The sequence below is a fragment of the Clytia hemisphaerica genome, unplaced genomic scaffold (assembly GCF_902728285.1).
Source record: "Clytia hemisphaerica strain Z4C2 unplaced genomic scaffold, Clytia hemisphaerica genome assembly, whole genome shotgun sequence".
Classification (NCBI taxonomy): Eukaryota; Metazoa; Cnidaria; class Hydrozoa; order Leptothecata; family Clytiidae; genus Clytia; species Clytia hemisphaerica.
The window spans coordinates 228,266-254,494 of NW_027104053.1; the positions used below are offsets into that span (position 1 = coordinate 228,266).

General features: G+C 38.0%; 1 protein-coding gene across 2 annotated transcripts in view; it reads right to left on the minus strand.

The window, feature by feature from the left end:
* Positions 1-1,222: 1,222 nt before the first annotated feature.
* LOC136811968 (tight junction protein ZO-1-like) overlaps positions 1,223-26,229 on the minus strand; it is a 33,712-nt gene continuing 8,705 nt past the window's right edge. Inside the window, exons 4-16 of one of the 2 annotated variants that reach the window (XM_067068574.1) lie at positions 25,611-25,706; positions 24,122-24,166; positions 22,821-22,856; positions 21,879-22,000; positions 21,169-21,427; positions 19,993-20,165; positions 19,218-19,322; positions 15,567-15,720; positions 14,622-14,727; positions 6,523-6,577; positions 5,125-5,286; positions 4,134-4,258; positions 1,223-1,652 (exon numbers count right to left, since the gene is read on the minus strand). In XM_067068574.1, the coding sequence (XP_066924675.1) occupies positions 1,546-1,652; positions 4,134-4,258; positions 5,125-5,286; positions 6,523-6,577; positions 14,622-14,727; positions 15,567-15,720; positions 19,218-19,322; positions 19,993-20,165; positions 21,169-21,427; positions 21,879-22,000; positions 22,821-22,856; positions 24,122-24,166; positions 25,611-25,706 (1,545 nt within the window). In that variant the 3' untranslated portion in view covers positions 1,223-1,545. Of the gene's footprint in view, positions 1,653-4,133; positions 4,259-5,124; positions 5,287-6,522; positions 6,578-14,621; positions 14,728-15,566; positions 15,721-19,217; positions 19,323-19,992; positions 20,166-21,168; positions 21,428-21,878; positions 22,001-22,820; positions 22,857-24,121; positions 24,167-25,610; positions 25,764-26,229 lie in introns of both variants that reach the window. The other variant, XM_067068572.1, reaches the window with a different exon arrangement.

The window sequence follows — 26,229 nt, forward strand, 5'->3', positions numbered from 1 at the left end:
TACACCCTTGTAGTAGTAATCTTTGGGAAAGGCAACATCATCTTTTTTCAAACTTATCACTGATTGATTGAGCCTTATTAACCCCTTTCATCTCCGCTGCAAATTACATCGGGACAGACTTCACCAGGCCTACCAGTTAACTGCACCATCAAGTTTATCAAAAATAGTTAGGTGGAACACACCTTTTCGACCGTAGCCGTCAATTGCCGCGTGGGCATTTTTTACCACCTTAAAACCGTCCCAGTCTTTTTTAGGCACCTAAAGACAATAGAACAAAGTGTAAAAAAAGGATTGGATTGAGTTTAGGGTGGTAAAACGGACAAATTGTCTGCGAGGCAATTGGCGGCTATGGTCAAAAAGGTCGACCTAGAAAGATGAATAATTCCAGTACAAATTGTTCTTAGTGAGCCCTGATATCCTTATATTTTTCAAATAAAACATGACGCCAAAAAAGGACCCGTCACACCATCATGTTTTTTTCTTAAAATGGCCAATGAGAACTTCTCATTGAGAAGTAAAAACAAAGTTGACACCTTTATACGGTTATTGGATATAAGCTTTAAATTCCATACAAAAGACAATTATATTTACAAAAGCCATTGTCAAATTTACATAACATAGATACAGAATTTTCTAAAATACGTAAATAACATAATTTGAAATGAAAAGATTTGAGTAAAGAGAAATTCTCTATTTAAAATACTCCCTATATAATGGCCTGCATATCAAACATACGTAAACTATTTCTTAATTCTGATAATTCTGAAGTCTAATGATCGAAAACCCGGTGGTTCGAAATAATGTGGTATTCCGATTTTGGATTGGCGGGCGCCACTATAAAATTTGGCCGCCCACGTTAAAGCTCTAAAGGAGCAGGTCAGATAACTGTAAGTCCTTTATACATTTCGTCCATTATTATCTGGTATATTGTGTAAATTCTTCCAATCATAATTAGGATATTTGGAGGGACAAAGGAAAATTTTTCTGGATAGTCAAAATCTTGCTAAGAGGGTTGTGAAGTCTACAATATCTAATTTCGACAAAAATATAACAAAAATCAGTCACGTAAGTCTTTAGCCTGGGAATCCATGCTATGATTTCTTCTTTGATAAACTGATGGCGAAATGTATAGCAATTTCTCAGATCCTAATAACGGTTGAAAACATAGCCAATCAAATTTTGTTATTCTTTTACTGGTCACACTTTCTTAGAGAAAGCGCAACTTTCGAAATTTGGTTTTTATTTTAGTAAGTGAGGATAGCGCTAAATTCGAATTTCCCACTGTAAAAAATGTGAGTCCAATATTAGACTCACAGCTCGAACCCGTCTTGTGTACATCAACGATTATAAAAAAACACACGACGGGTCTCCTGTCTACGTAAGTCTAGACTTTAGAGGGACGACAAGTTCACACATTTCATAAAATTTGGTTTTTTCTTGTAAATTTCCGTCTCTTCGGCAGTACTCGAATGCTAAGAGTCGCAACTAATAACTGTAATCCGATAAAGTAGTATTTTTACCCGGTTACCGGCTAGATTTTCAGATTTATCCGTTGACCACACCATTCATAGCAATACTAGGTCCCATATTGTCTTGTTCGTACGCACGTCTCACTTCTACCGGATCCAGTAGTTCGTAAAATGTGTCAAGATCTGAAAAATATTTAAAATGCATAAGGGCTACATACACTACACAATATATTGTCAGGAAATATATTGATGATATATTGCTGAGTGCCAATTGAAAATGTGTCTGCAATATATTGTCAGCTCGATTTGTAATATTCCAACAATATAGAGGGATTTTTTACAGAAAGAAAATTCCTTTTATAATGAAGTACCTGTTATTTACTTCGTACATTAAGGTCCGAAAACGATATTGCCAAATATTGTTCGTCAATATATTGTGTAGTCTAAGTAGCCCTATAGACAGTCAACTCTCTATAATTCGAACCTCTACTATTCGAATATTTCTATGATTCGAAATAAAATCCTGGTTTCCGCAGCTAGAAAGTGGTATGAAATAGTCTCTGTAATTCGAATCTTTCTCTTATTCGAAGAGAATTCTTGGTCCCTTGAAGATTGAATTGATTTCAAAGCCAGGAAGGGGCTAGATCCCAAACTCCTGGATAAGAAATGAAGCCACCTATTTCCCATCCAAAACACGTGGTCAACGTGTTTATCCAACTAAAGTTCTAAATGTGGGGCAAACTTAAGGCTTCACTTTTTTTTGCTTAACCCTTTAAGTGCCAATGTTGAGTATATCAGACATGGGCTATGTAGGAGGACGAAGCCCTCCTGTAATGCCCAGTTTGAGTTAGAAATCGTCATTTTTAGTCTAACTTGTAGGATTTGAATTGGATTTCATGGGTCAAGCAAAAAAATCAAAAGTCAGTCTTTTCAGCGATATTTTAAGCTAAAAAGTCAAAAAAATGCAAAAAGTCAAAAAAATGCATAAATTTGCAAAAAATCCACTTTTTTAAGATTTTGATAGTTTTTTGACCATTTTTTAGTTAACGAGTGAGCCAAGAATCTCCAAATTTGGCCAATCAAATTACTTGATTCTGTCCTCCAGCGAATTAATTTGAAGTTTTACCACATCATTCAGGCAGGTCCGCACTTTCTTCAGCCTGAAACCTATTATCGTGTCTTAGTTTTATCGCAGAATTCTTTTGGATTTTCACTTTCTTAGCTTTGAGTTTGAAACCCCGAAGTGGCTAGAGAGGAATCATCAAACTTTCTTAAGCAAAAAAAAGTGATGCCTCAAATAATACTATGGCCTCATAGTTCGTGTAAGAAAAAAAACTGTTGGTCAGGGAACATAATCAAATCATCCTAATATCACATTATTGGGGACGAGATAGAGTTTTTAAAAGCTCTTATTTGATTTTGTTGGTCGTTAACCAGTAATAAAACAATTTTGTTACTTTTTCTAAAGAACGCGTCATTGTTATTACTTCAAATGACCAATTATTAAAGTATCTTATAAAAACTCCATCTCAACAGCCCTACTGGGTCTCCCACGGGGAAAATGGGCAGAAAATTCAACCCTTACAAAATGAACAGAGCATTTGAAGGAGCGGGAAATCTAACTGAGAACCCCTTATTTATAGACCCGATATTCTAGCTTGAATGTCCAGTAATCTAAGACTTTTAAGGCAGTCTTTCGATTGTTTTCATGGGGTCCACAGCCAGTCGGCTTAGCTATCTAATAATTGAACGGAAAATTGGAAGGGATAAGATTCGAATTGAGAACCTCTTGTTTACGGTACTGAAGCCTTAGACCACTCGGCAACCGCTTCAACTAAAGGTAAGTGTACCATTAAAGGTTTTATTTTTAAACAAGTGTTCCCATTCTATATCAGACATATTTTCATATCACAGGTCTGCATATTGTTATGTTGATATAAGCAAAAAAATGTTTTTCTTTTCCTGTTTATGACCAATCTTGGTCCACATCCGTGTCAATCCAATATGAAAAAGCTTGTGAATCAAAATTGATGAGTAAGCAAATGATTATTAAACTCTTATTTAAAAGCAAAACCTTTAATACTTCAACTCAATAATCTTTTAACCCTATTCGGCCTAGGGGGGGGGGGGGCTGTGGCTGTTTCTATTCGGAGGTCAAATTATTGGTAATAGCTCCTGAAATAAAAGAGCTTTTGCCATGAAATTTTCTGTAAATTCCTAACTTTTATCTAGCTTCAAAATTTAAAAAAAATTGACACCTAAAAATTTTCACACTTTGAGTTTGATGGCATTTCTGACAGTAAGGTGTCACAAAAATTGACACTGTTCCAATACAAATTTATTTTTTATGTCAAATATCGTTTAAGCCGTAAATATTTAGGATAAATTAAGCATTTTAAACTCAGGCAACTTTTTTCTAAAGTCTTTGTTAGAATACAATAGCTATTTATAAGAACAAAGGAAAGTTTTTGCTCACTTTGGGCATGATGAGTGACGTCATCAAAAAAAATGTTGTCAAAAGTTACCCTATGTGAGAAGGATTTTGTGAGCCAAATTTCATCCAAAAAGACCCACTAGATCAAAAGTTAAAGGGTGGTACAGGATCAGCCCCCTAGTTCTGAACCGCCCCTAAAAGCCTAGGTTGAATAGGGTTAAACAAACTACCTTGAATGGAAGAGCTTCTATTTCCACCAAAGTTAAAAAATCCTCTTCTCTGCGGTGGCGGTGGTGGTGCTGGCTCATCAGCATCGATTACTTGATACGTGTGATCTGCATATTGCCGAGAAAAACTGCGGGAAAAAAAGAAATATAAGATACATTATTGTCACCATATTCTTGATATGCGAAAGTCATTTTTCTAGCGGAAAAACCCGAAAAAATCCAGGATTTGACCCCTCTCTGTTACTAAAAATAGAAACACGGAGGTCGAAATCCGGCTTTTTTCGAGTGCTTCCGTTATAAAATATGACGTCATATTAACTTACGCATATCAAGAATATCCTGGTTACTTGTGAAAAAACACCATGCGACCACGTTTTTATTTAATTTCACTTGTCCAAGGTGAGGTTAGAAACCACAAAATTGAACAAGCAGTCCCTCTTTCAAGGTTTTAGGTAAGAATTTGAAAAAAAAGAATTGAAAATATTTAGACTATTCACGAATTTTATAGTTATTTTTTTTATCTTTTTAAAACATCTTCTAGAAAATGAGTCCGAGTCCTCTTATGAGTCATCATGCAGATTCCTTCTCTCGTAGCAGTTGTGGCCTTAGTGTTCTGGCGTTAGATAGCATGATAAAGTTCAAAAATAGTCAGCCGGGTGTAGCAAGGGGAATTAGATAAGTTTTCTAAAAACACATACCTTATCGGCCAAAACTTAGTCGGCCCTAAGTGACTAAATTTTGGCTTGGTGACTAAAATTAGGGTCGACTAAAAATTTGGGCCGACTAAAATTTGGGCCGACTAAAAATTTAGAAATGGCCGAAACTTAGTTATTAGTCAGCCCTTAGTGACTAAATTTTGACGAGATGACTAAAATTAGGGACGATTAATAATTAAGGCCGACTAAAATTAAGGCCGACTAAGTTTTGGCCGATAAGGTATTACTTTTTTTCGCACTTTTAAATGTGGAAAAGTGTCATGAATAAAAATCCTTACTGTGATCTCATAGACGGTATTTTTAATGGAGGAGTATTTCCAATGTTATTTTTTCTGTATGCTATCCAATACTGGTTTGATTCGCTGGTATCTTTGACGTGCAGAATTTCATCTTTATTGAAAACTTTCTGTCTCCTTTCATCTTCAAAACTTCTGAGTGTTCTGAATAAACATTGTATACACATTTGTTTAATAAGAACAACCCATATAAGAACATGAGGCTTCGAAGGTCAAAATATCAAAAACAAGCCAAGTACATTTTAATGCATTATGGACTCAAAAGCACTCGATTTCTTAGCAGGAAAATGAATAAAAATGGTCAAAACTTGGTTAAAATAATGTTAAGAACATTTTTAGGCTGGAAACCCAAAAAGTTAAGAACATCCGAAGGCTTCAAAAATGTTGAATGTTCTTATAAAAAAACGTATAAAATATAGTTGATTCTTTTTAAATTTCATCCTTAAGGACCCAAAAATTTTTTCGAATCATAAAAAGATTAGGAACATGGAAATTCTTTTTTACAACTTTCCAGCGGAGGGTACCGATGATTTAGTTCAAATTATAGAACGATTCGAATAATATAGGTTAGGCTATAGTGCCGTAGGAGGCATTTTCATATTGGGGGGGGGGATGAAGTTTAGTGACACCGCGAGGGCCAACCATGGTTTGGCCCGAGGGGGGAAATTCTGAAAATTTGAGCTCTAGATGGCTTAAAAATACACTCAAAACATGCACATAAAGACAATTATGACAAATTAAAAAAGAAAAACTTTGCATTTTGCAAAATAACTATTTTTGAAAAAATTATTAGGGGAGGGGGGCATAGCCCCCCTTGCCCCCCCCCCCAGTTGCTACGGCACTGGGTTAGTACGGAGATTGTTGACTATTTCATGTATATATGAAATAGGTTCTCAAAAATATTATTGCTAATCTCTCAAAATCTTCCTCCCAATTTTTCAGATAAAAGAGAAGGAATAGGAGAAGAGAAAAAAGCTAAGGGTTAGGTACAATCACTTTGGTACTAGTCTCAGAAAGGTTGAAAGTATTGCAACTGCAGTTCACTAGAATTAAGGAGGGCACCACCCCTGAATTACAGGGTACCTATTCTGAAAAATTTGGGGAAATTAGATTTTATTTGTTTTTTGTTTCGCAAAATTCGACACAAAAACTCTCTCACATTTTAGTGATATTTTAGCTTCATCGACTCCAGAATATACTCAGCGAAAATTATTAGAACAAAATAAGAACAGATAAATGGGACATAATAGTCTAATCCCAGCTGACAAAAGCGTTATTTCAACGTTCATCTAACGTTGTATGGACGTTGTGAATATTTCATCAACGTTGAAACAACGTTGTTAGTCAGCTGGGACACCAAAATAGATTTAAATTTCTTACTTGACAAAGAAGGAATCGCGAGGTTTAATGCCAATCTGTTCTTGATATTCTTCCTCTGAAAGCAATAGATTCATAAGTAAGTAAGTCTGTGGCCGCAGTCGGAGGCGACCCGAAGGCTCCTCTTTCGATAGCTATCTACCCGAATGTAGGAGAGAGCGCCACTCTTTCTCCCTGGATTGCTCCATTTACTCTTAATCCTTCTCTTAATTGCTGGGCATCAAGCAGAGAGGCATCAAGTACCATTTTCGGATTTTATGGCATGACCCACCTGGGAGTTGAAACCACAACTTTGCGCATCGTAGCTGGATGCTCTAAGTAGTAGGTATATTCATCTGGTGGCTGTCGGCGGAGCCGGGAGTGAGGGAGTCTATTCCCATTTCTATTTGCGCTAGACCTGGGAGATAGAATACTGAGGTGGAGTGCCACACCTACTCTCAGCTCCCAGTAACTTACCGCCTAGATCAGATTACCCAATCTAAGCTAATCATCCACTGAGTTGGCGGTGACCGGGGATCAAACCCACAAACCTTATATTGTAAGGCAAATATGCTCTACCGACTGAGCTACCCGGCCACATGACGGATGCTCTACCACTGCACTAGGGTCGCTATATAGATTCGGGTTTCGGTGAACATTACAAAGCTGCAATCTGACTGGCTGTTAGAAAACCATTAAAATTTTAACCCAAATACCAATTAGGAATAATTCACGATAGGAGTAATAGCTCTCAAGGCTGCACCAGCATGCACCCTACACACACACCCTTTACACAGACACCAGTTTTTACGAGTGCCCCCACACACACACCAACATACCCTATACACAGACACCCCTACACGGACACCCCCACACACAGTGTCTTCAGATCTCGTGCTTGCCATACTAAGCGTGCCCGTTGAATGTGTTAAAATTTTACACCCCTTTCCTTTCAGTTTTACGAGTGCCCCCACACACACCCACATACCCCATACACAGACACCCCCACACACAGTGTCTTCAGATCTCGTGTTTGCCGTACTAAGCATACTCGTGGAATTTGTTAAAATTTTACACCCCTTTCCTTTCAGTTTTACGAGTGCCCCCACACACACACCCACATACGCTATACACAGACACCCCTACACGGTCACCCCCACACACAGTGTCTTCAGATCTCGTGCTTGCCGTACTAAGCGTGCTCGTGGAATTTGTTAAAATTTTACACCCCTTTCCTTTCAGTTTTACGAGTGCCCCCACACACACACCCATATACCATATACACAGACACACTTACACGGACACCCCCACACACAGTGTCTTCAGATCTCGTGCTTTCCGTACTAAGCGTGCTCGTTGAATTTGTTAAAATTTTACACCCTTTTCCTTTCAGTTTTACGAGTGCCCCCACACACACACCCACATACCCTATACACAGACACCCCTACACGGACACCCCCACACACAGTGTCTTCAGATCTCGTGCTTGCCGTACTAAGCGTGCTCGATTTTGAAAAGTCTACAACATTTTGTCCGTGATTGTATGTATCTTTATGATTGTAAAGGGCTATGTGCTTTAAGTTTTGACCAGTGATAGATAATGGATATTCAAATTTGAGTTTCATCGTTTTGATCCAGTTAATTGAAATATATATTATATTTTACGGACCATATAGACATTCTCAATTTCAGTTGAGCTAGAATCTGTCCGAAAACTTTAGGGCAGACTCCAGGTTGGACGCTTAAAAAACAGTTGTCAGATTTGGCTGAAATTTGGCACACTTGAGTCAATATCATAGGGTGCCTTTTTCATTTTTATAAAAGTTCAATTTCTAAGGGCGTGGTCATGAGTTTTAGCACCAAAACGAGGCTAAAACTTTTGCGCAGCCTGGAGACGTCAAAAATGGTTGGATTTGGCTGAACTTATATGAATATTATGTGAATCGTTTGGGGTATTTTCTTTTTTTTTCAAAGTTTTCATCACGAGATCACGAGTTTTAGCACCAAAACGAAATCTTTTTGCCATTTGGGATAGAGACTTCAAAAATGGTTTTATCGATTTCATGATTTTACCTAAGAATGATTCTAAAACACTGGAGTTGAGCCCAGTGCGGTTACCACACATGGCATTTAAAGGTTAATAAGTCAATGGTTGATAAAAAGGCAACTTTGAATTTTGACCAGTAGATCATGACAATACCCCCTTCTCACAGACCGAGTAGGATTTTTTCAGCCAGTGGGGATAAAAATAACGTACTAAAACTCGATGGAGATTGATATCCCCATATTTTTTATGGTTGGAGTGTCAAGTCAGACAATCCAGTCGGGATGCGAAAAATAACACAATATTTTGCAGTGAGGATTGGTTTATTTGATTATTTTCAATGGGGACAAAAATTGGAGGATAATTTTCCATCGGGGACAATATTTCTGCCAATATTTCCAGTGGGAAGTTTTTTGCCACTTATCAGGGTGAAAATGAGAAAATTCTTCAACTTTTTAGATCTGACAGGGTCCCAAATTTACCAAAAATTCATATCTGACAGGGTCCACTTTTCAAACTCCAGCGGCACATCCCTGTCGGCCCTCAAGGTCAGTACCTCTCCCCCGGCCTCTATAATTTAGCTCAAGAAGTAAATAAGATAAAATTAAATTTGAAGGACACTTAAAACATAACAACAAAAGAACCAAAAAAGTGGATAAATTTTAGTTTGAATTTAATTCAGCAAGTGATCAATTTTCTAAAATTTGGGTGGGAGTTTGATTTGGCAGAATCAGCAGAATAGAACCAAATTTACTGAAAAAATTACTTACAGTTTTTGTGCGACCTTTTTTCCTCCTGCAGTCGTTGGCCATGCACCTAATTTGGTTCTTTCCTTTTATGGCAGTAACCTTTACGTGGACATAATTCATTTCTGCCGTAGTGCTGGTGAAAGCTTTCACTGCGTAGCTCTTGCAGGAAACTTTAGCAACGGCAGGATATTTAAAGTCAGACTTGTTTAGAAGAGACTGCATTTTAACGATATCACTTTGTTTTTTCAGGTCTCGAGTGAATTCTGTGATATCACAGATCTTAAATTCCGTCACTGAACACTGGGGTACTTCGAATGTTTGCATTCAAAGCTAACTTTTGATGCTACAGAAGCGGACCTCAAATCGCGACAGTCATTGTTGTAGCAAATTAAATCGGAATATGTTGCGAACAAGAACTTCCTGTCTCCGTTATTGTTCATTTTAATAGATTTTAGACATCCCCTGTCATCGTTGTAAACAACAACGGAGACTGGAAGAACTTTTTTATCGTCCAATTTCAGGTTGCTACGATGCCATGTTCAGCTGAAACTACCCAACGCGACCTCTGGTTAAGATTTCAACTTCTAAAAGATACTTCAACTTCAAGAATTCAATGACCAGAACCAATCCAGCCCGGTCTGGGATTTGTGAAAGTTTTTATTTCTGACTGCTTTGCCTTACCAGTTGCCGGGGCACCCAAGGGTTTCCTTCGTCTGGTCTTGGAAATTGAAAACAAAAGGCCCACGTTTTTTTGTTTCGAAATTCACGGACACGCTGAGCACGGCAAACACGGACTTCGAGGGTATATGACTGAACATCGTTTGATGAGCACGCTTAGTACGGCAAACACGGGATATGAAGACACTGTGTGTGGGGGGAGGGGTGTATGTGCCAAGTGTCTGTGTGTGTGAAGGGTGTATATGAGTAGGGTATAAAGTAAAGGTAGGGTGTAAGAATTTTCTTTGACAATTCAGACACGCTGAGCACGGCAAGCACGGACTTCAAGGGTATATGACTAATCATATTTTGTCGGACACGCTGAGCACGGCAAGCACGGACTGCGAGGGTATATGAGTAAACATATTTTGACTGACACGCTGAACATGGCAAACACGGACTTCGAGGGTATATGACTAAACATCGTTTAATGAGCACGCTTAGTACGGCAAACACGGGATATGAAGACACTGTGTGTGTGTGTGGGGGGGGGTGTATGTGCCAAGTGTCCGTGTGTGTGAAGGGTGTATATGAGTAGGGTGTAAAGTAAAGGTAGCGTGTAAGATTTTTCTTTGACAGTTCAGACACGCTGAGCACGGCAAGCACGGACTCCAAGGGTATATGACTGAACATCGTTTGATGAGCACGCTTAGTACGGCAAACACGGGATATAAAGACACTATGTGTGTGTGTGGGGGTGTATGTGCCAAGTGTGTGTGAAGGGTGTATATGAGTAGGGTATAAAGTAAAGGTAGGGTGTAAGAATTTTCTTTGACAATTCAGACAGGCTGAGCACGGCAAGCACGGACTTCAAGGGTATATGACTAAACATATTCTGTCGGACACACTGAGCACGGCAAGCACGGACTGCGAGGGTATATGAGTAAACATATTTTGACTGACACGCTGAACATGGCAAACACGGACTTCGAGGGTATATGACTGAACATCGTTTTATGAGCACGCTTAGTACGGCAAACACGGGATATGAAGACACTGTGTGTGGGGGGGGGAGGTGTGTGCCAAGTGTCTGTGTGTGTGAAGGGTGTAGATGAGTAGGGTGTAAAGTAAAGGTAGGGTGTAAGAATTTTCTTTAACAATTCAGACACGCTGAGCACGGCAAGCACGGACTTCAAGGGTATATGACTAAACATATTTTGTCGGACACGCTGAACACGGCAAGCACGGACTGCGAGGGTATATGAGTAAACATATTTTGACTGACACGCTGAACATGGCAAACACGGACTTCGAGGGTATATGACTAAACATCGTTTAATGAGCACGCTTAGTACGGCAAACACGGGATATGAAGACACTGTGTGTGTGTGGGGGGGGGTGTATGTGCCAAGTGTCCGTGTGTGTGAAGGGTGTATATGAGTAGGGTGTAAAGTAAAGGTAGCGTGTAAGATTTTTCTTTGACAGTTCAGACACGCTGAGCACGGCAAGCACGGACTCCAAGGGTATATGACTGAACATCGTTTGATGAGCACGCTTAGTACGGCAAACACGGGATATAAAGACACTATGTGTGTGTGTGGGGGTGTATGTGCCAGTGTGTGTGTGTGGTGGGTGTGTATATGAGTAGGGTATAAAGTAAAGGTAGGGTTGTAAGAATTTTCTTTGACAATTCAGACAGGCTGAGCACGGCAAGCACGGACTTCAAGGGTATATGACTAAACATATTCTGTCGGACACACTGAGCACGGCAAGCACGGACTGCGAGGGTATATGAGTAAACATATTTTGACTGACACGCTGAACATGGCAAACACGGACTTCGAGGGTATATGACTGAACATCGTTTTATGAGCACGCTTAGTACGGCAAACACGGGATATGAAGACACTGTGTGTGGGGGGGGGGGGGTGTGTGCCAAGTGTCTGTGTGTGTGAAGGGTGTAGATGAGTAGGGTGTAAAGTAAAGGTAGGGTGTAAGAATTTTCTTTAACAATTCAGACACGCTGAGCACGGCAAGCACGGACTTCAAGGGTATATGACTAAACATATTTTGTCGGACACGCTGAACACGGCAAGCACGGATTTCGAGGGTATATGAGTAAACATCGTTTAGTGGGCATGTCAGACAACCACGTCTCTACGTCTGTTTCAAGGAGAGTATGATAGTAATGGTTGATGTATAGAGAACGATGAGCACGACAAGCACGCATTTTTAAGGTGTCTTAAATCTATATCGTATATATTGATATCATCCAATCAGATTTAAGCTTTATAATGTTCACCACTACTCTTAGATTGATATAAAGCTGTTTTTATTCATTTAAAGAGCCTTAAATCCCCGTCCAGACTTACAGAGTTCTGTAACGTGTCACTTTTTTATATCAACGACTGTAGTGTAGCCAAGATTTGTGAAGGAGAGCAGATTTTTTTGTCATTTCAATGATCATTTGTACCATGAATAGATAAATACAGTGTCATAAAAATCTGCTCTTCTACACAAATTTTGCGCCTCTCTTGGCTACGCTACTGAACGACAATTTAAACTTGCACCGCTGTCCACAACACGCTTAGCGTTTAATTCAGTAGAAAAACGTTCTTAATGACCGCTTTACATCGGCATCTTGAGAGAAGCCTTTATACTCGGGGTATATGTTTTAGTTCTGCTAATTGGTTTTTTACTTTCCATCTTCCCAGTAAAAATTTCAAATTAAAAAAAAAAGGTCATAAGACATTTTTTACTGTATTCATTAGTAGACAGTATATGAAAATTGATAGAACTTTGAAAATTGATAAAATCTTTCATCAATTTTTGACACATTAATGTTTGTTTCATATCAAGGAAGTGATATCGTTCTATATTAATTACTAATCAACCAAACTCATCCAAAAGGAATGAATCATGAAAGGGTTTGGAATTTCTTATTAAGATCTATGAGAACAGAGGACTCCTAATTTGCTGAATTGATGGAAACCTGCCCTATAAACCTTTGTTCCAAACCTAGACTTCGGAGTGAATGATACATTGTGAGACAAACATTTAAAAGAGATTATTTGATACGATAAAACCATTCATTTGTTAATATGCTGGTGTGATTATAGAGCAAGGCAATGTTAAAATCAAGAAGTTAGAGAACTTTTAGTACTCAATCATTTGAAAGATAAATAACATAAAGATAGACAGCTCTACATTACAAGTTCAACGAAATGGAGTGTATAATATTGAAAATAATTTTTGTTGGATTTACTATTCTACAAGTTGGTAATGCTTCAAATTCAAAAGAAGTTAAAGTTGTCAATTCTGGATCTGTATTGCGTGATGAAAAGTCTCTAGATTTTAAAACAAGATTTTTGAATACGTTAACCTCGGTGGAAAGTCTTTTAAAGAAGAATCAAGAAAATGAAAAGAGGAAGAAGGAAGAAGAAGATTTCCTACTGCGAAAGGAATCGGAACAATTAAAAACATTTTATGGTAATAAAATTTTGAGAGCTCAAGAAAAACTACCCAAACTTTCATCCAAGTTTAATAGAATGGTTCCGGCAAATTTTGAAGAAGACAAACTAAGAATTCAAAGCCATATTCAAGAAGGATCACCTGAAATTCAACACTTTTCTCCTGAAATGAACGCCAAGCGGGTTGTTGACAGCGGTGCAAGTTTGTATTGTCGTTATCAACAAGTGACACGTTATAGAACTTATGTTTATCATGGGCAAGTGTATCACTACCCTTATTATGAAACAGTTAAAAATTGTGAAGGGTGGTAGATATATTAAAAATCTGAGTATAGATTTGAAATAAACAAGACTCAAATGTTTTAAGTCAGATATTATGATTTTTGAACAAGTAGAAATATTCTTTATTTTATTTCATTTTCATTTTCCAATTTTCCAATAATCTTTTATCTTTGGATTATTTCTCCTTGGAAATATTTTTGCAATAGGTATAGTTTTTCAATTACATTAATATGATATGATAAGGAACTCTCAAAAAATATAAAATAGTTTCCACATATTTTGAAACAGCCAGGTCGACATTTAGAATTAGCGTTTTAAAATTAAAATTATATTTCTCTATATATAAGTCCTCGTATTTTTTTCCGCTAGAAAAGTGGCAGTAGAATCCTATGCAAAACAACAATAGTAATAGCGAGTTTATATATTTGCATTTTGAGGACAGTGGAGTGACTGAAACGATTTGGTATAAACTGCAGTTCTTAACCGCAAAATCGAAGACGGTAAAAGTCCCCGGGGGGGGGGGTACTAGGGCAAGATTGGTCACGGGGATGCTCCGCTGGTCAGGGTACCTTTTCTAGCCTCCACGAGTCCCAGGTAGGGTCGCAAAAACACCAAAATAGAAAAATCAGTCCCTCGTAGGGTGCCTTTTTTGGAAAATTTGGGGAAAAAGGAGAGTATTTTTGAATTTCAGTCCCATTCAGGGTCACTTTTTTTCGCAAATTTCGAGTCCCACGTAGGGTCCGATTTTCGAGCCTCAGCGGAGCACCCCCGTCGGTCGACAAGGGTAGTACCCCCCCCCCCCGGGTAAAAGTACTTGTTTACCGTTGTCCTCAGTCAAACACGATGTATTTAAATCAGAAGCTAACCGTCTCTGTCGCAGAAAACCCAGCTACATAAACAAGCTATGAAAAAATTTCATACCTGTTGTCTTCTCGAACAAACAACTGATAACTTCAGCTCCACTGAAATAAGTGATCAATTCTAATGCGAATGAATATGCCACGTTTTCAAGACTGTAACCATCAACCTAAAAATTATTGTATTATCATATTTTTAGTTGGGTTGAAGAAATTGAATAATAAATACAATTATAATTATATATCTTACATACCTGAATCATATTTGTACTTATTAAGTCAATGGACACCCTGGGGGGGGGGGGGGGCACTGAAGGTAAGCTCTAGTTTAGACGGCCGACTTTCTGCCCTGCCTATTCTAATTGTTAGAGTAGGCAAAAAGAGGACACAAAGTTGGTTGTTAAAATCTTTGCTTGGAAAGGTTTGAAAGAAGACATTGCATTGACGTCAAAAGAGGGCTCTGCCCTCTTTAATTCACAATTAGAATAGGCAGGGCAAAAAGTGGGCCGTCTAAACTAGAGCTAAAGGACCTATCATACGTGCAGTGCAGCCCTTAAGCTTTTTTCACATGTACGTAAAATTTTACTGAAGACCTTGAAGAGTAGGGAATTTCCCTAAACTTACGTAGCGCTTTAAGGCCTTAAGTGGAGTTTGCTTACGCTCAAAACATTTTGAACGGAAGGAAAAGTCACTTAAGACCCTCTTACGGGAGGGAAAAAAACTGTACTTAAGGTGGGGAAATTCCCAAAAGACAGCCTTACGAACGTAAGGTCTAAAGTAAGATTTTACGTGCATGTGAAAAAAAGCTTTAAAGGTAAACTTTTAAGGAACTGCACTGTAAGGGTCGATTTTTTCACCCCCATTTTCTCAAACTTTCTCTGCACTGTAAGGGTTCGATTTCAAAGGCCTTATTTTAGGCCGCTCGTATGGTCGTATTTTAATCAAGTAACATCCCCCCACCCACCGGATGGACACCCAGCTTAAAAGTTTAAAAAGTTTAATAAATTACCTCCAGTAATTTCCAGCCAACTTGAATCTTGGAGTTGTATGCAGCTAAATGATTCTCAACATTTTGAACAAAAATTCCAACTTTATTTCCACCAATAAATGACCAGCCGAAGAATTCATAGTGTCGCTTGACTACACTGATGTGAATAGTGTTTCTAAAAGAGGAAATGTTTAGCAGTTATGTACTGGACAAAGTCGAATCCAATATGCAAAAATATTGGGCGTGCGAGAAAGTTTCTCATAGCCCAATATTTTTCATATTGGATGAGACTGCGTCCAAATAAATGGTTTATTATCCGTTCATCGCTAAAATATTTCTCGTTTTCAAACATAATTCCAATTTATATGCTCGTAAATCTGGTTTCTTAGTAGTTTTTCATTCAAAAGTCTTATTTTTATTTTGTGACGTAACGTCAAAAAGAAGATGATCAATTGTCATTGAACTTGTTGTGTGACGTCAATTTTTGAAATATGTAGCCTCCATGCTAAAATATTGGACAGCAAATAAGCCAATCAAATGTCGCCATTTACGCGCGTCGGATAATAATACTTATATACTTTATCTACCCAGCTGGCACACAACATTGTTTCAACGTTCATTGAACGTTATATGGACGTTGTGAACATTAGATAAACGTTGAAACAACGTCGTGTGCTAGCTGGGTAGGGTCAATCCGTGTGACTGAAACATTTGATTCCATGATGGTGGAAGTTACGTAACTTAACAAAATATGAAAGGCAAAACCTATGAGTATAAGTACTTTACTTATCGCTTTAGGTGTGGACTTTCTTTGACTAAAAGCAAAAATTTAAATATCATATTTTTCCGACCCTTAATGGGATTGAGACTTAACTTTACTGATTTTTCCTAGTCCCCTAAAGGGACTGCCAGGTTTTAAATAGGCACCCTTCAGGGTGGCACATACTCGACCCTTTACTTGCCTAGGTTGCCCTGGGGGAGTAGTTTACGCGAGGCAGAAAAATAGAGTTTTTACGAGAATGGGTACTTTGATGGGATAAACTTTCGCGGATTCAAATCCTAATAGAAGTTTTGAAAGGTCTTATCTACGATTTTTTTTGGAAATGTCTTATACAAAAAATGCTGTTAAAAGTTTAGTATGTGGACCTACTATATGTTTGAAGATAAATGATTTTGGTTACAACAATAAAGAATGAGCGTATTAGTTAAATTAAATAATAGATATAGTATAAAGATAAAATTTATAAATAAATAATAGTTAATACAGTTGATGCTCTCTAATTCTACTATTCGATAGGCTCCCTTATTCGATGAAATTTAAAGTTCCCGTCAACAAGAAACTCTCATAAAGGGGCTCCTCCAGGGGCTGGTGTGACGCGTGAATGACCCTTTTTTCTGTCGTGAATACGTGAATTGGACTTTTTCAACGCGTGAATACGTGAATTGAGATATCCGCCTGAACGTGAAAACAAGATTTTACCAGCGTGAATTCGTGAATCGAGATTTTGAGCGTGAACGTGAAAAGCAAATTTTTGTCTAAAACAAAACTGAATAAACCTAAATATGTAAAATTTTCTTGCTCGCTTCGCTCGCATAATCCTTGATATCATATTGACCTATTGCCATTGTAAAGTTATTCAAAATAATCAAAAATTGAAACAGAAACAAATATTTTTTCCTTATTTTTCTAAGGCCGCACTTTGTGATGCAAATATTGCATCCAGCGAAAGTGTTTTGAGCCAAAACAAAAAAGTTTAAATGAGAAAATATTCTTCGTCGGCGCTAATGATGGTCGTCTTTCTGTAATCGCTTATATTGTTACTAAATGCAGTACACAAAATGATACCGCACGAACTTGGAGACAGTGAAGGGTATTTGATTCTTCGATAATTTACAAAAGTAGGTAGATAGTTCTAAAAATTTTTATATGATTGCATCATCGAACATTAAGAAAAAAACTTATGTGACGCCGCACCGTGTAAGGCAGGTACGTCACTCGCCGTACCAGATTTGTACCAGTAAATGGTCAGTGTTGAAAATAATCAAAGATTCTGAATGAATTGTTTGACCAAACAAGGCATATTAGGGTAACAATAGTGTGTTAAGGCCGTTTTCTCAGCAATGAAAGAGTGAAAGTTGTCAAAAAATTTTCGCGCTCGCTTCGCTCGCCTTTTCCTTTCCACAGCTTTTCTTCCATGAGACAGGCAGTCAAACTTTGGAATTTGCGTCCTCAGGTTGTACCACTTCTTTGAAGCTCGCGACTTTCCAGACCATGAATTTGGGCCAAACCTCGATTTAAATTTATTCTCAAAATAAAATGTATTTAGGGCCTGCGACGAAGAAAATTCGGGGGGAAACCTTAAAGCTAAGGCTTAACTTTGCACTTACCTCCCTTAAAAAGCAAATTCAGGCAGGGTTTATACCACCGTACGCCAGAAAGGAAGTTTTTTGTAACTTTGGCGTGATAGACGTGATAGACAGACATTAAACATTGCCCTATGAAAGCTCCAATAATTGTAAGAGGTCTTAAAAGTTCGACGCTGTCGAGAATAAGGTCAAAAAATTGCAGAAAACTTTATGTTTGCCATAAAAAGGTCAAATTTAGCCCAATAGGGTCACAATCGTTTAACAAAAGATTAAAAGCAAAATCAGCGCGTGAACGTGAAAATGGTTTTTTTCGCGCGTGAATACGTGAATGAGCAAAAAGTTTTGCGTGAATACGTGAATTGAGGGTCGACTGGGGGGCCTCCATAAACGACGCTCTCTTATTTGATAAGCTCCCTTATTCGATGAAAATCCAATTCCCCCCGAAGATCGAATTAGAGAGCGTCAACTGTATATACTTTGTTTCAAAGACTTGAGTTTTTTTAATCGAAAATTGAAGTTGCCTGGCAAAGCCTGGTAAAATTTTTGACTAAGTCTGACGTTACAGGCAAACTTTAAAGACAAATGATGATGGATGAAAGAACTGATGATTCCAAAAGTCAATTTTAAACAGGAATAAAATGAAATGGAAATTTCCTGATGCATAAAATCGTTTCAATTCAATACTCTCGTTTTTCGCCTTTTTCTGTCATTTTTAAAAGTGATATTTTAGGTTTTAGAACATAGCCTTTGAACTACACAATACCAAACCAAAGATGGTAATTTATTTGTGGCACACCCGGTAGGTTTCTTTAGCTTTCGGTAAATTTTCGCAGGAATGAGAACTTGCAAGTTATGCAGATTCAGGAACCATATTATAAAGAATAGCCAAAAACTTTGGCATTTTCTTTTGCAAAAACTTAATTTTTGAATTTTTATTGATATCGGAGAAGAAGGAGGCACAAAAGCATGTAGATGTTAGTGGCCGTTAGTGTTTCCTACCAAATTTAAAGTCTGAGAATTTTTTTACTGTAAACGTACGCACTTTTTTTATACGACAAAACTATAAATGAACATAAGGCTCCTCCGATGGCCAGAATATTAAGAACAAGTTAAGAACACCTTATGGCTTTGCGGACTCTCAAATACCCAATTTATTAAGAAAAAAAGAAAAACATACTCACAAAATGGTAAAAATAAGAAAATGTTGAGAACATTATCTCAGGCTTAAAATTCAAAAAAATTAAGAACATCCGAATGCTTCAAAAATATTGGATGTTCTTATGAAAAAAACATGTTGCTTCTTACTCTCTTGGTATACCAGGTCTTGACATCATGGTTGGTGGGTGTTCTTCAACCCTTGGGAAAGCTGTTACCGAAGAACGTCCATGGTTTAGTGCATGGTGTGATGGTCTATTATTATAAAAATTGATTCAAGTGGTAAAACAATATTCGGCGATTCCCCTTTTCAACCGTAGCCGACAATTGCCACACGGGCATTTTTTTATATAAAAAATAAAACCGTCCCAGTCTTTTTTTTCGCACCTAAAGACAATAGAAAAAAGACTGGGATGGTTTTAGGTTGGTAAAACGGACAAAAAATGCCCGCGCGGCAATTGGCGGCTACGGGCAAAAAGGTTGTATTTCCCACACATTAGAATGAATACAAATCACAGACATCTTGTAAAAGACACTAGATAGAGCTACTCTAACACTAAATAGAACTACTCTGTAGTTCGTAAGCAAAGGTAGGTAAAGCAAAGTAATCTGCCATCTACTATGTCACACTACTGTCAGAGGAAAAACCTTGGTTTTCATTGTTGAGCGTTTTTGACACTGCAATGACGAAACACATATTGCAACTAAAATAAGTCCCTAGGGAGTGGTCAGAAAGTATTTACTAGGAGGTTTGGATGATTCTAGGAGGGTGCCAAAAGTTTTTCTCACCCGCCATCTTCATGGACATGCCTATATTAGGAGGGAGGGTGCCAAAAATATAAGGGCTGGTTAAGAGGATAACAAGAGGGGGCGCGAATTTTTTTTAGAATCCCCCGTATCTACTACTTTCTGACCACTCCCTTACCTTTGATCTCTTGTTGAACTTGTATCCGACCGATCATCGTCTGGTCGAGGAGCATTGAATACTCTTGGACCATTTGTTCGACGGATTCTCATTGTCACTCCTTGTTCTCTTGACATCTTCTTTTGAATTTTGTCGATAGTTATCTCGGAAATGGGTTTACTGCTATTAGCAACCTAGAAAGATAGATCATTTATTTTCATTTCATTGATGTTTTACGTAGAAGGTAGACGATGCTATCGTCCGTTTAAAGGTCAGTAAACGCGGGAGAGAGCTAGGGCGTCAGGGCGGTTTATGGGAAAAAAGTGGCGGTAGAGTTTTGGAACACTGTAAACACCTCTGCCACTGTTTACTCCGCCCCGAACTAAACTCGTTTTCAAATTTATCTCGTTTCCTGAATTCTTTCCTTTTTCAGTGATAATGTGTAGACGATAGGATCGTCTGCGTAGAAGGGAAAGCATTTAGGACTCAGGAGAGGAATCTTCTTCAAACCTTCTTATGTGAATCCGTTCAGCTTTCATAATAACGGGTTGATTGAATCTGGGATCCCAATGGGTCTGTGGCACAGGGTTGTAATTTTGGTGGTCAAAAGTGCGATTCGAATATTTTGAAATTCAAACGCTCGAAATTCTAAGGTAAATTAGAGGACAACATGGCGGACCATTCGAATTCAAAACTGGACACAATTCCCGGGGGAGCAGTCTGGAAAATTCACCAACGGGTATGTGTGGTGGTTAAGGGTACGGAAAATTTGAGAAAAATGCACTATAATTTGTTGTGCTTGAAGGGTGCGATTCTAAAAGCCAAATTTCTCGCCGCACATACCGTCAGTCGGTAAACCCACTGTCCCCTCTCCCCGAGACGCACTTCCACTAAAAATCTTGAAGATTAATCGACCTTTCTACCCAGCTGGCATAAAACGTCGTTTCAACGTTTATCTTACGTAATATGGATGCTGTGAACGTTAAATAAACGTTGAAACAACTTTGTGTGCCAGCTGGGTAGATATCTGTAGGTTGAATGGATAACACCTGGGGGGCACTACTCGATTCAGAAACGACCGTACGTGCAGCCCGAAATTAGGCTTTTGAAATTGGACGCTTACAGTGCAGAGAAAATTTAAAAAAATTGAGCAAATTCCCTCCCGGGGAATAACAGTAACAAACAATAGATACTCACATCTATAATCTCATCGCCATCAATTAATCCTTTTTCATCTCCAAGGCCTCTCCGCGAGACATTCTTAAAGAAAATTCCCATTTCTAGTTTCCAGTCAACAAATGCAACGGCTCTGCCTGTTATCTCATGTTCCACTACTTTAGGCCTTCTAATGCGCAGGCGTAAATGGTCACTCTGGTTTCCACAATAGTAACGAACATCGTCCATTGTTGCTAGCAATGTACAATGACCATTGATTTCCACAACATAATCTCCAACACTGTGGATGAAATAGGAAGAAGAAATTTAAATAAACGTTCTTTATAAGAACAAACTAATTCTGATTCTAAATCAGCACTAATTGTTTTCCTGGTATAAAGCACTTTGTACAACAAAGTTTACCTTCATGTTTCTAAGAACAAACTATAAGAACATTGAAGGCTTTGATGACCGAAATGTTAAGAACAAGTTAAAGAACATTTTAAGGCTTTGCAGACTCTAAAACAACAAAAACATTTTCTTAGGGAAATGAACAAAAATGTGAAAATAAGAACTTGTTAAAAAGATTTTGGAGGCTAACTCAAAAAGTTTTATTAAGAAAATTCAAAGGCTTCAAAAATTTTGGATGTTTTTATAAAAAAACGTGTACGCTAACTTAAATTTTGGTTCTAATCTAACGTAACAAGAATACCGTAAGAATATTTTCGGATGATAAAAACGTGTAGACTTACCAAACACTTTCATCTCTGACCAATGTTGGATCGACTTGATTTATAACTATTCTCGATTCATCAACCTTTGGAATGTTTTTACACATTGTGAAATTGACACCATATTTGTTCTGCTCGTTTCTCTGAAAAAATGCAAGCAATATAGGGAAAATACATTGGACGGCTTTTCCAGTAATTCTCGGTGTCCCCCCTGTTGAGGATATCGGATATCCAGGAGGTTAACGATATTTGTTCAAAAGTGGATATCCAGGTGGTTAAATATCTACAAGGGAGCGGATATCCAGAGGTAAAGTATCTTTTCAAGTAAAAAATACGATATATGGGGGTAAGCATCTTCATAAGAGAGGATATCCAGGGGTAAGTATGTTTTTAAAAGTGGATTTACTGATACAGTATGATATCCAGGGGGTTCGATACTTCGAAAAATCAATATCCTCAACAATGGGGGTAAGATTTTTCTGAAAAAGCCCATTCAAGGCCTTCAAGGCTTTTTCTATGAGGCAAAGGTTCTTTTCAGCATAAACAAAAACAAAAAAACACAAAAAATATTTAAAGGTTTTGTTTTAAATGAGACTGGTATCATTTGCTTACTCATCAATTTTAACTTACAAGCTTTTTTACATTGGATTGACACGGATGTGTCAGAGCAAAACTTTGATCAGAAAAAGGAAAAGAAAAATCTTTTTTCTTATATCAGCATAATATTTACCGTTATAACGATAATCAGACATTGTCCAGATATGAAATATGTGTCTGATATGAAACGGGAACACTTATGTAAAAATAAAACCTTTAACCGCTAAAACTGTGTCCAAACATTTTAACTGTTTGTGTCAGTTGCCACAACGTTGTTTTAACGTTCATCTAAAGTTAAATGGACGTTGTGAACATTAAATTAACGTTGAAACAACGTTGTGTGCCAGCTGGGCTGTGATTACTTACCTCTTCAAGCTTAACTTCTGTTGTTCCTTCTCTCAGCTAAAAATAAATTTGAAAAAAATTAGAATTATTAGAAAAAAACATGTCTCTCGTAATGTTAGAGAGTTTATCGCCCTCAAAGAGAGCAATTAATCGTTAATTGCATCCTGTAGAGAGCAATTAATCGTTAATCACATTCTCCAATGCCGCGCCAATGTTTACAAAATTGATTTTATTGTTTTTTCTTACTTTTTTTTGCATATCGAACGTTTTAATTGCATTCGAAATTTATTTTGTGAGAAAGAAACACTCGTTATCATGTGATTACATATACAAATTGTCGATGGAACATCGTGGGCTACAGTTAGCCCCCATGTCACGTAATTAAACTAAATCACTTTATGGGTTCCAAACTCAGATTCAAAGGGCTAGATATCGTGATATAAGCCATCACAGGCAAAAAATAAATTGAATATCAGAAAAAAATGTTGTTGCTATTGTTTTCGAAAACCCGCGAAGCTTCTGATTGGTCAAGCGCTGAAATTCTATTGTAATGTCACTTGACCTAGGTAGGATTTCCTACCTAACCACGGCACACTTTTTTCAGCCGGAGCACAACATCTAGCCTTCAGGCATCCAAGCTTGTTTGCTTCTTTTGAAAAACACATCTGAATGGGAAAGTGACCCTAGGATTGTTTCTTGTGACATTTAGCAATCATAAGAAATTAAAAAATTGTTTAAAATTTCAAAACAGTTCTTCAGTCTCAGCAAGTTGGGTCTTGAAATAGAGAATTGGAATTACTTTTTGTTATTTATATATTTTCAGTAGCGAAAATCAGTGGACTGGGTTTCTAGATAAAGCCCCTAATAATAAAGCATCTAGAAAATACGGAATCGAGGTTGGAAGCTACCCACTTTAGCATATGGCTTCCGGGGGGGGGGGGGGGGGGGGGGTACGGTCTTAGGGCAATGGGGGTACGGTTGGTACTTAGGCAAATGGAGGGTACGGTATGTGCCACCCTTAAGGGTACCTTTTTTGGACTTCCAAAGTCCCGCTAAGGGTCGGAAAAATCAGAAAATCAAATTTCAGTCCCACTAAGGGTCGGAAAAATAGGAAAATTTCAACTTTTTACCCCCTGAAAGATCGAAATTTGGTCAAAGTTGGTCAAATTTGTCCCACTAAGGGTCGTAAAATTCCCAAAATTTTCCTTGGTTTTCTCTTTTTTAGTCCTGGTAAGGGTCCAAAGTTCGAAAGTCGGACGGCACTCCCCCCGTCAGCTCGCAACCCTAGTACCCCCTCCGGGATATGGCTTTAATGATTTTACCTTTTCCAAAAATTTCTGTAAACTTTCCGATATTGGTTCCTCGATCTAAAGAAATCGGATTTAACCGGATGAAATAAAGATTATATATCCTAAACCTGAGAAATCGTTTATTCGAAGTTGGGCGGTCAATGGGCTGGAAACTCGATATTATTCCCGAATCAATCGTTCAATTTACGAGTACGTTGTTGCACATTTGATACCGACTACGAGAATCTTCGTAATAAAGCTATTTTGGAAGCTTTTTTACACGTGCATATCTATCCACCGCAAGAGGGTAATTACAACTTTGCTCTAATCCTGCATTCCCTGATTCCCTGATCCGTATTCGATCAAATCTGTACAATGAAAATATAGTCCTATTCCTACAGACACCTTTGTGTCACAGACCCAGTGAGCTCCGTCCGACTAGAAAATTTTGCCATAGTGTTGTCTATGTATATGTATCCACCGCAAGAGGGTAATTACAACTTTGTTCGAATCCCGCATTCCCTGATTCCCTGATCCGTATTCGATCAATATAGTTATTATTCCTACAGACACCTTTGTGTCACGACCGACTAGAAAATTTTGCCATAGTGTCGTCTCTGCTTCAATTTGTAGCAATCGATTAGGATTTTAAGCCAGACAACTGAAAGTTAAATTTCTGTTAAGATATCAATGGGTGTAAACCCTTTCGATTTCTGAAAAGGGATCGGCTGTGAGTCGAATATGGTGAATGTAAATTAACAAACTCTGTCAGCAGCAACATAAACATTGAAAATGAATACCAATAGACACCCCTATCTCATAGCCCCCAGTGGAACTTTTTGTATTCTGTTGAAATCCCAATGGGGATAGAAATTCTCTTGTTCCAAGCTAAAAAAATCCAGTTGGGTGGTTTTAGAGTGAAAACTTTTACTGTGAATTTCAAATTTGGAAGAAATGAAAGTCAATTTCCAAGTTTGGCTAAAATTGTAGGTTAATTTTCCACACAGGGGACGACATTGTAACAAAATTTTCCAGTCGTACGGGGGCTCACCGGGTCTGTTACACAAAGGTGTCTGTAGGAATAAGACTATATTTTCATTGTACAGATTTGAACGAATAGGGATCAGGGAATCAGGGAATGCAGAATTCGAGCAAAGTTGTAATTACCCTCTTTGCAGTGGATACATATGCACGTGTAGAAAGGCTTTTAAATGGAAAATAAATTAACAAACCATGTCTCTAAGATCATAGCGGGAGTCGAGAAAAATTACCACCGTACAACTTTGTTGAATACCGAGTTTATGCATATATGTCTTTTTCTGCAATGGAGACGGTTAGGATCTAAGTTGACTAGATCCTGGCCAACCGAGGACGACGGTAAATCAGCAATTTTATTTACTGCCGTCGATTCTGCGGGGCAGAACTTCGAATTATTCCAAACCACTTCAGTCACTTTACCGTCCTCAAAAGTGCAAATACATAAACTTGCTAATGTGTTGAATGGAAAAACGAGTTAACAAACCCTGTCTCTGAGGTCAGCAATTTCTTTCTCGTATTTTTGAACTTTTTCTTCTAGTTGTGCACATAACGCTGTTGATTCATCCCTTTGAACAACGACCTGATCAAAACGAGCAGTGAATTGCTGTAACATTAAATCTTGTTGTGAAAAACCGGCCTAGAACAAAGATTGTATACAACTAACATCAACAATGATCAATTAAGGTGATTCATTGTCTTTTTTCCCAGTCTAATCTTGTAGAATGTCAGGTATGTGCCCGGGGGGAGTATTTAAGCAAAAATAGGTGCTGGGTATGTGCAGATGGTAAGGGACGGTTTTTTCACCTCACAAAGTCTCTCTAAGGGTTGCAAAAATCAGAACAATTTAAATTAGTCTCTCTAAGGGTCGGAAAAATCACGATTTTTAGGAAATTTTTTCGATTTAGAGTGAAAAATTGTAAAAAAGGTCTCTCTAAGGGTAGGGAAATTTTCACAAATCAAAGATACATTTTCAAAATGTCTCTCTAAGGGTCACCTTCAGCAAAAATCGATCTCTCTTAAGGGTCGGTTTTTGGAGGTCTCATCCTCTAACCCTATTGACCCTATCCGGAAATGTGCAAACCAGTTTTTCTGAAAACCAAGTA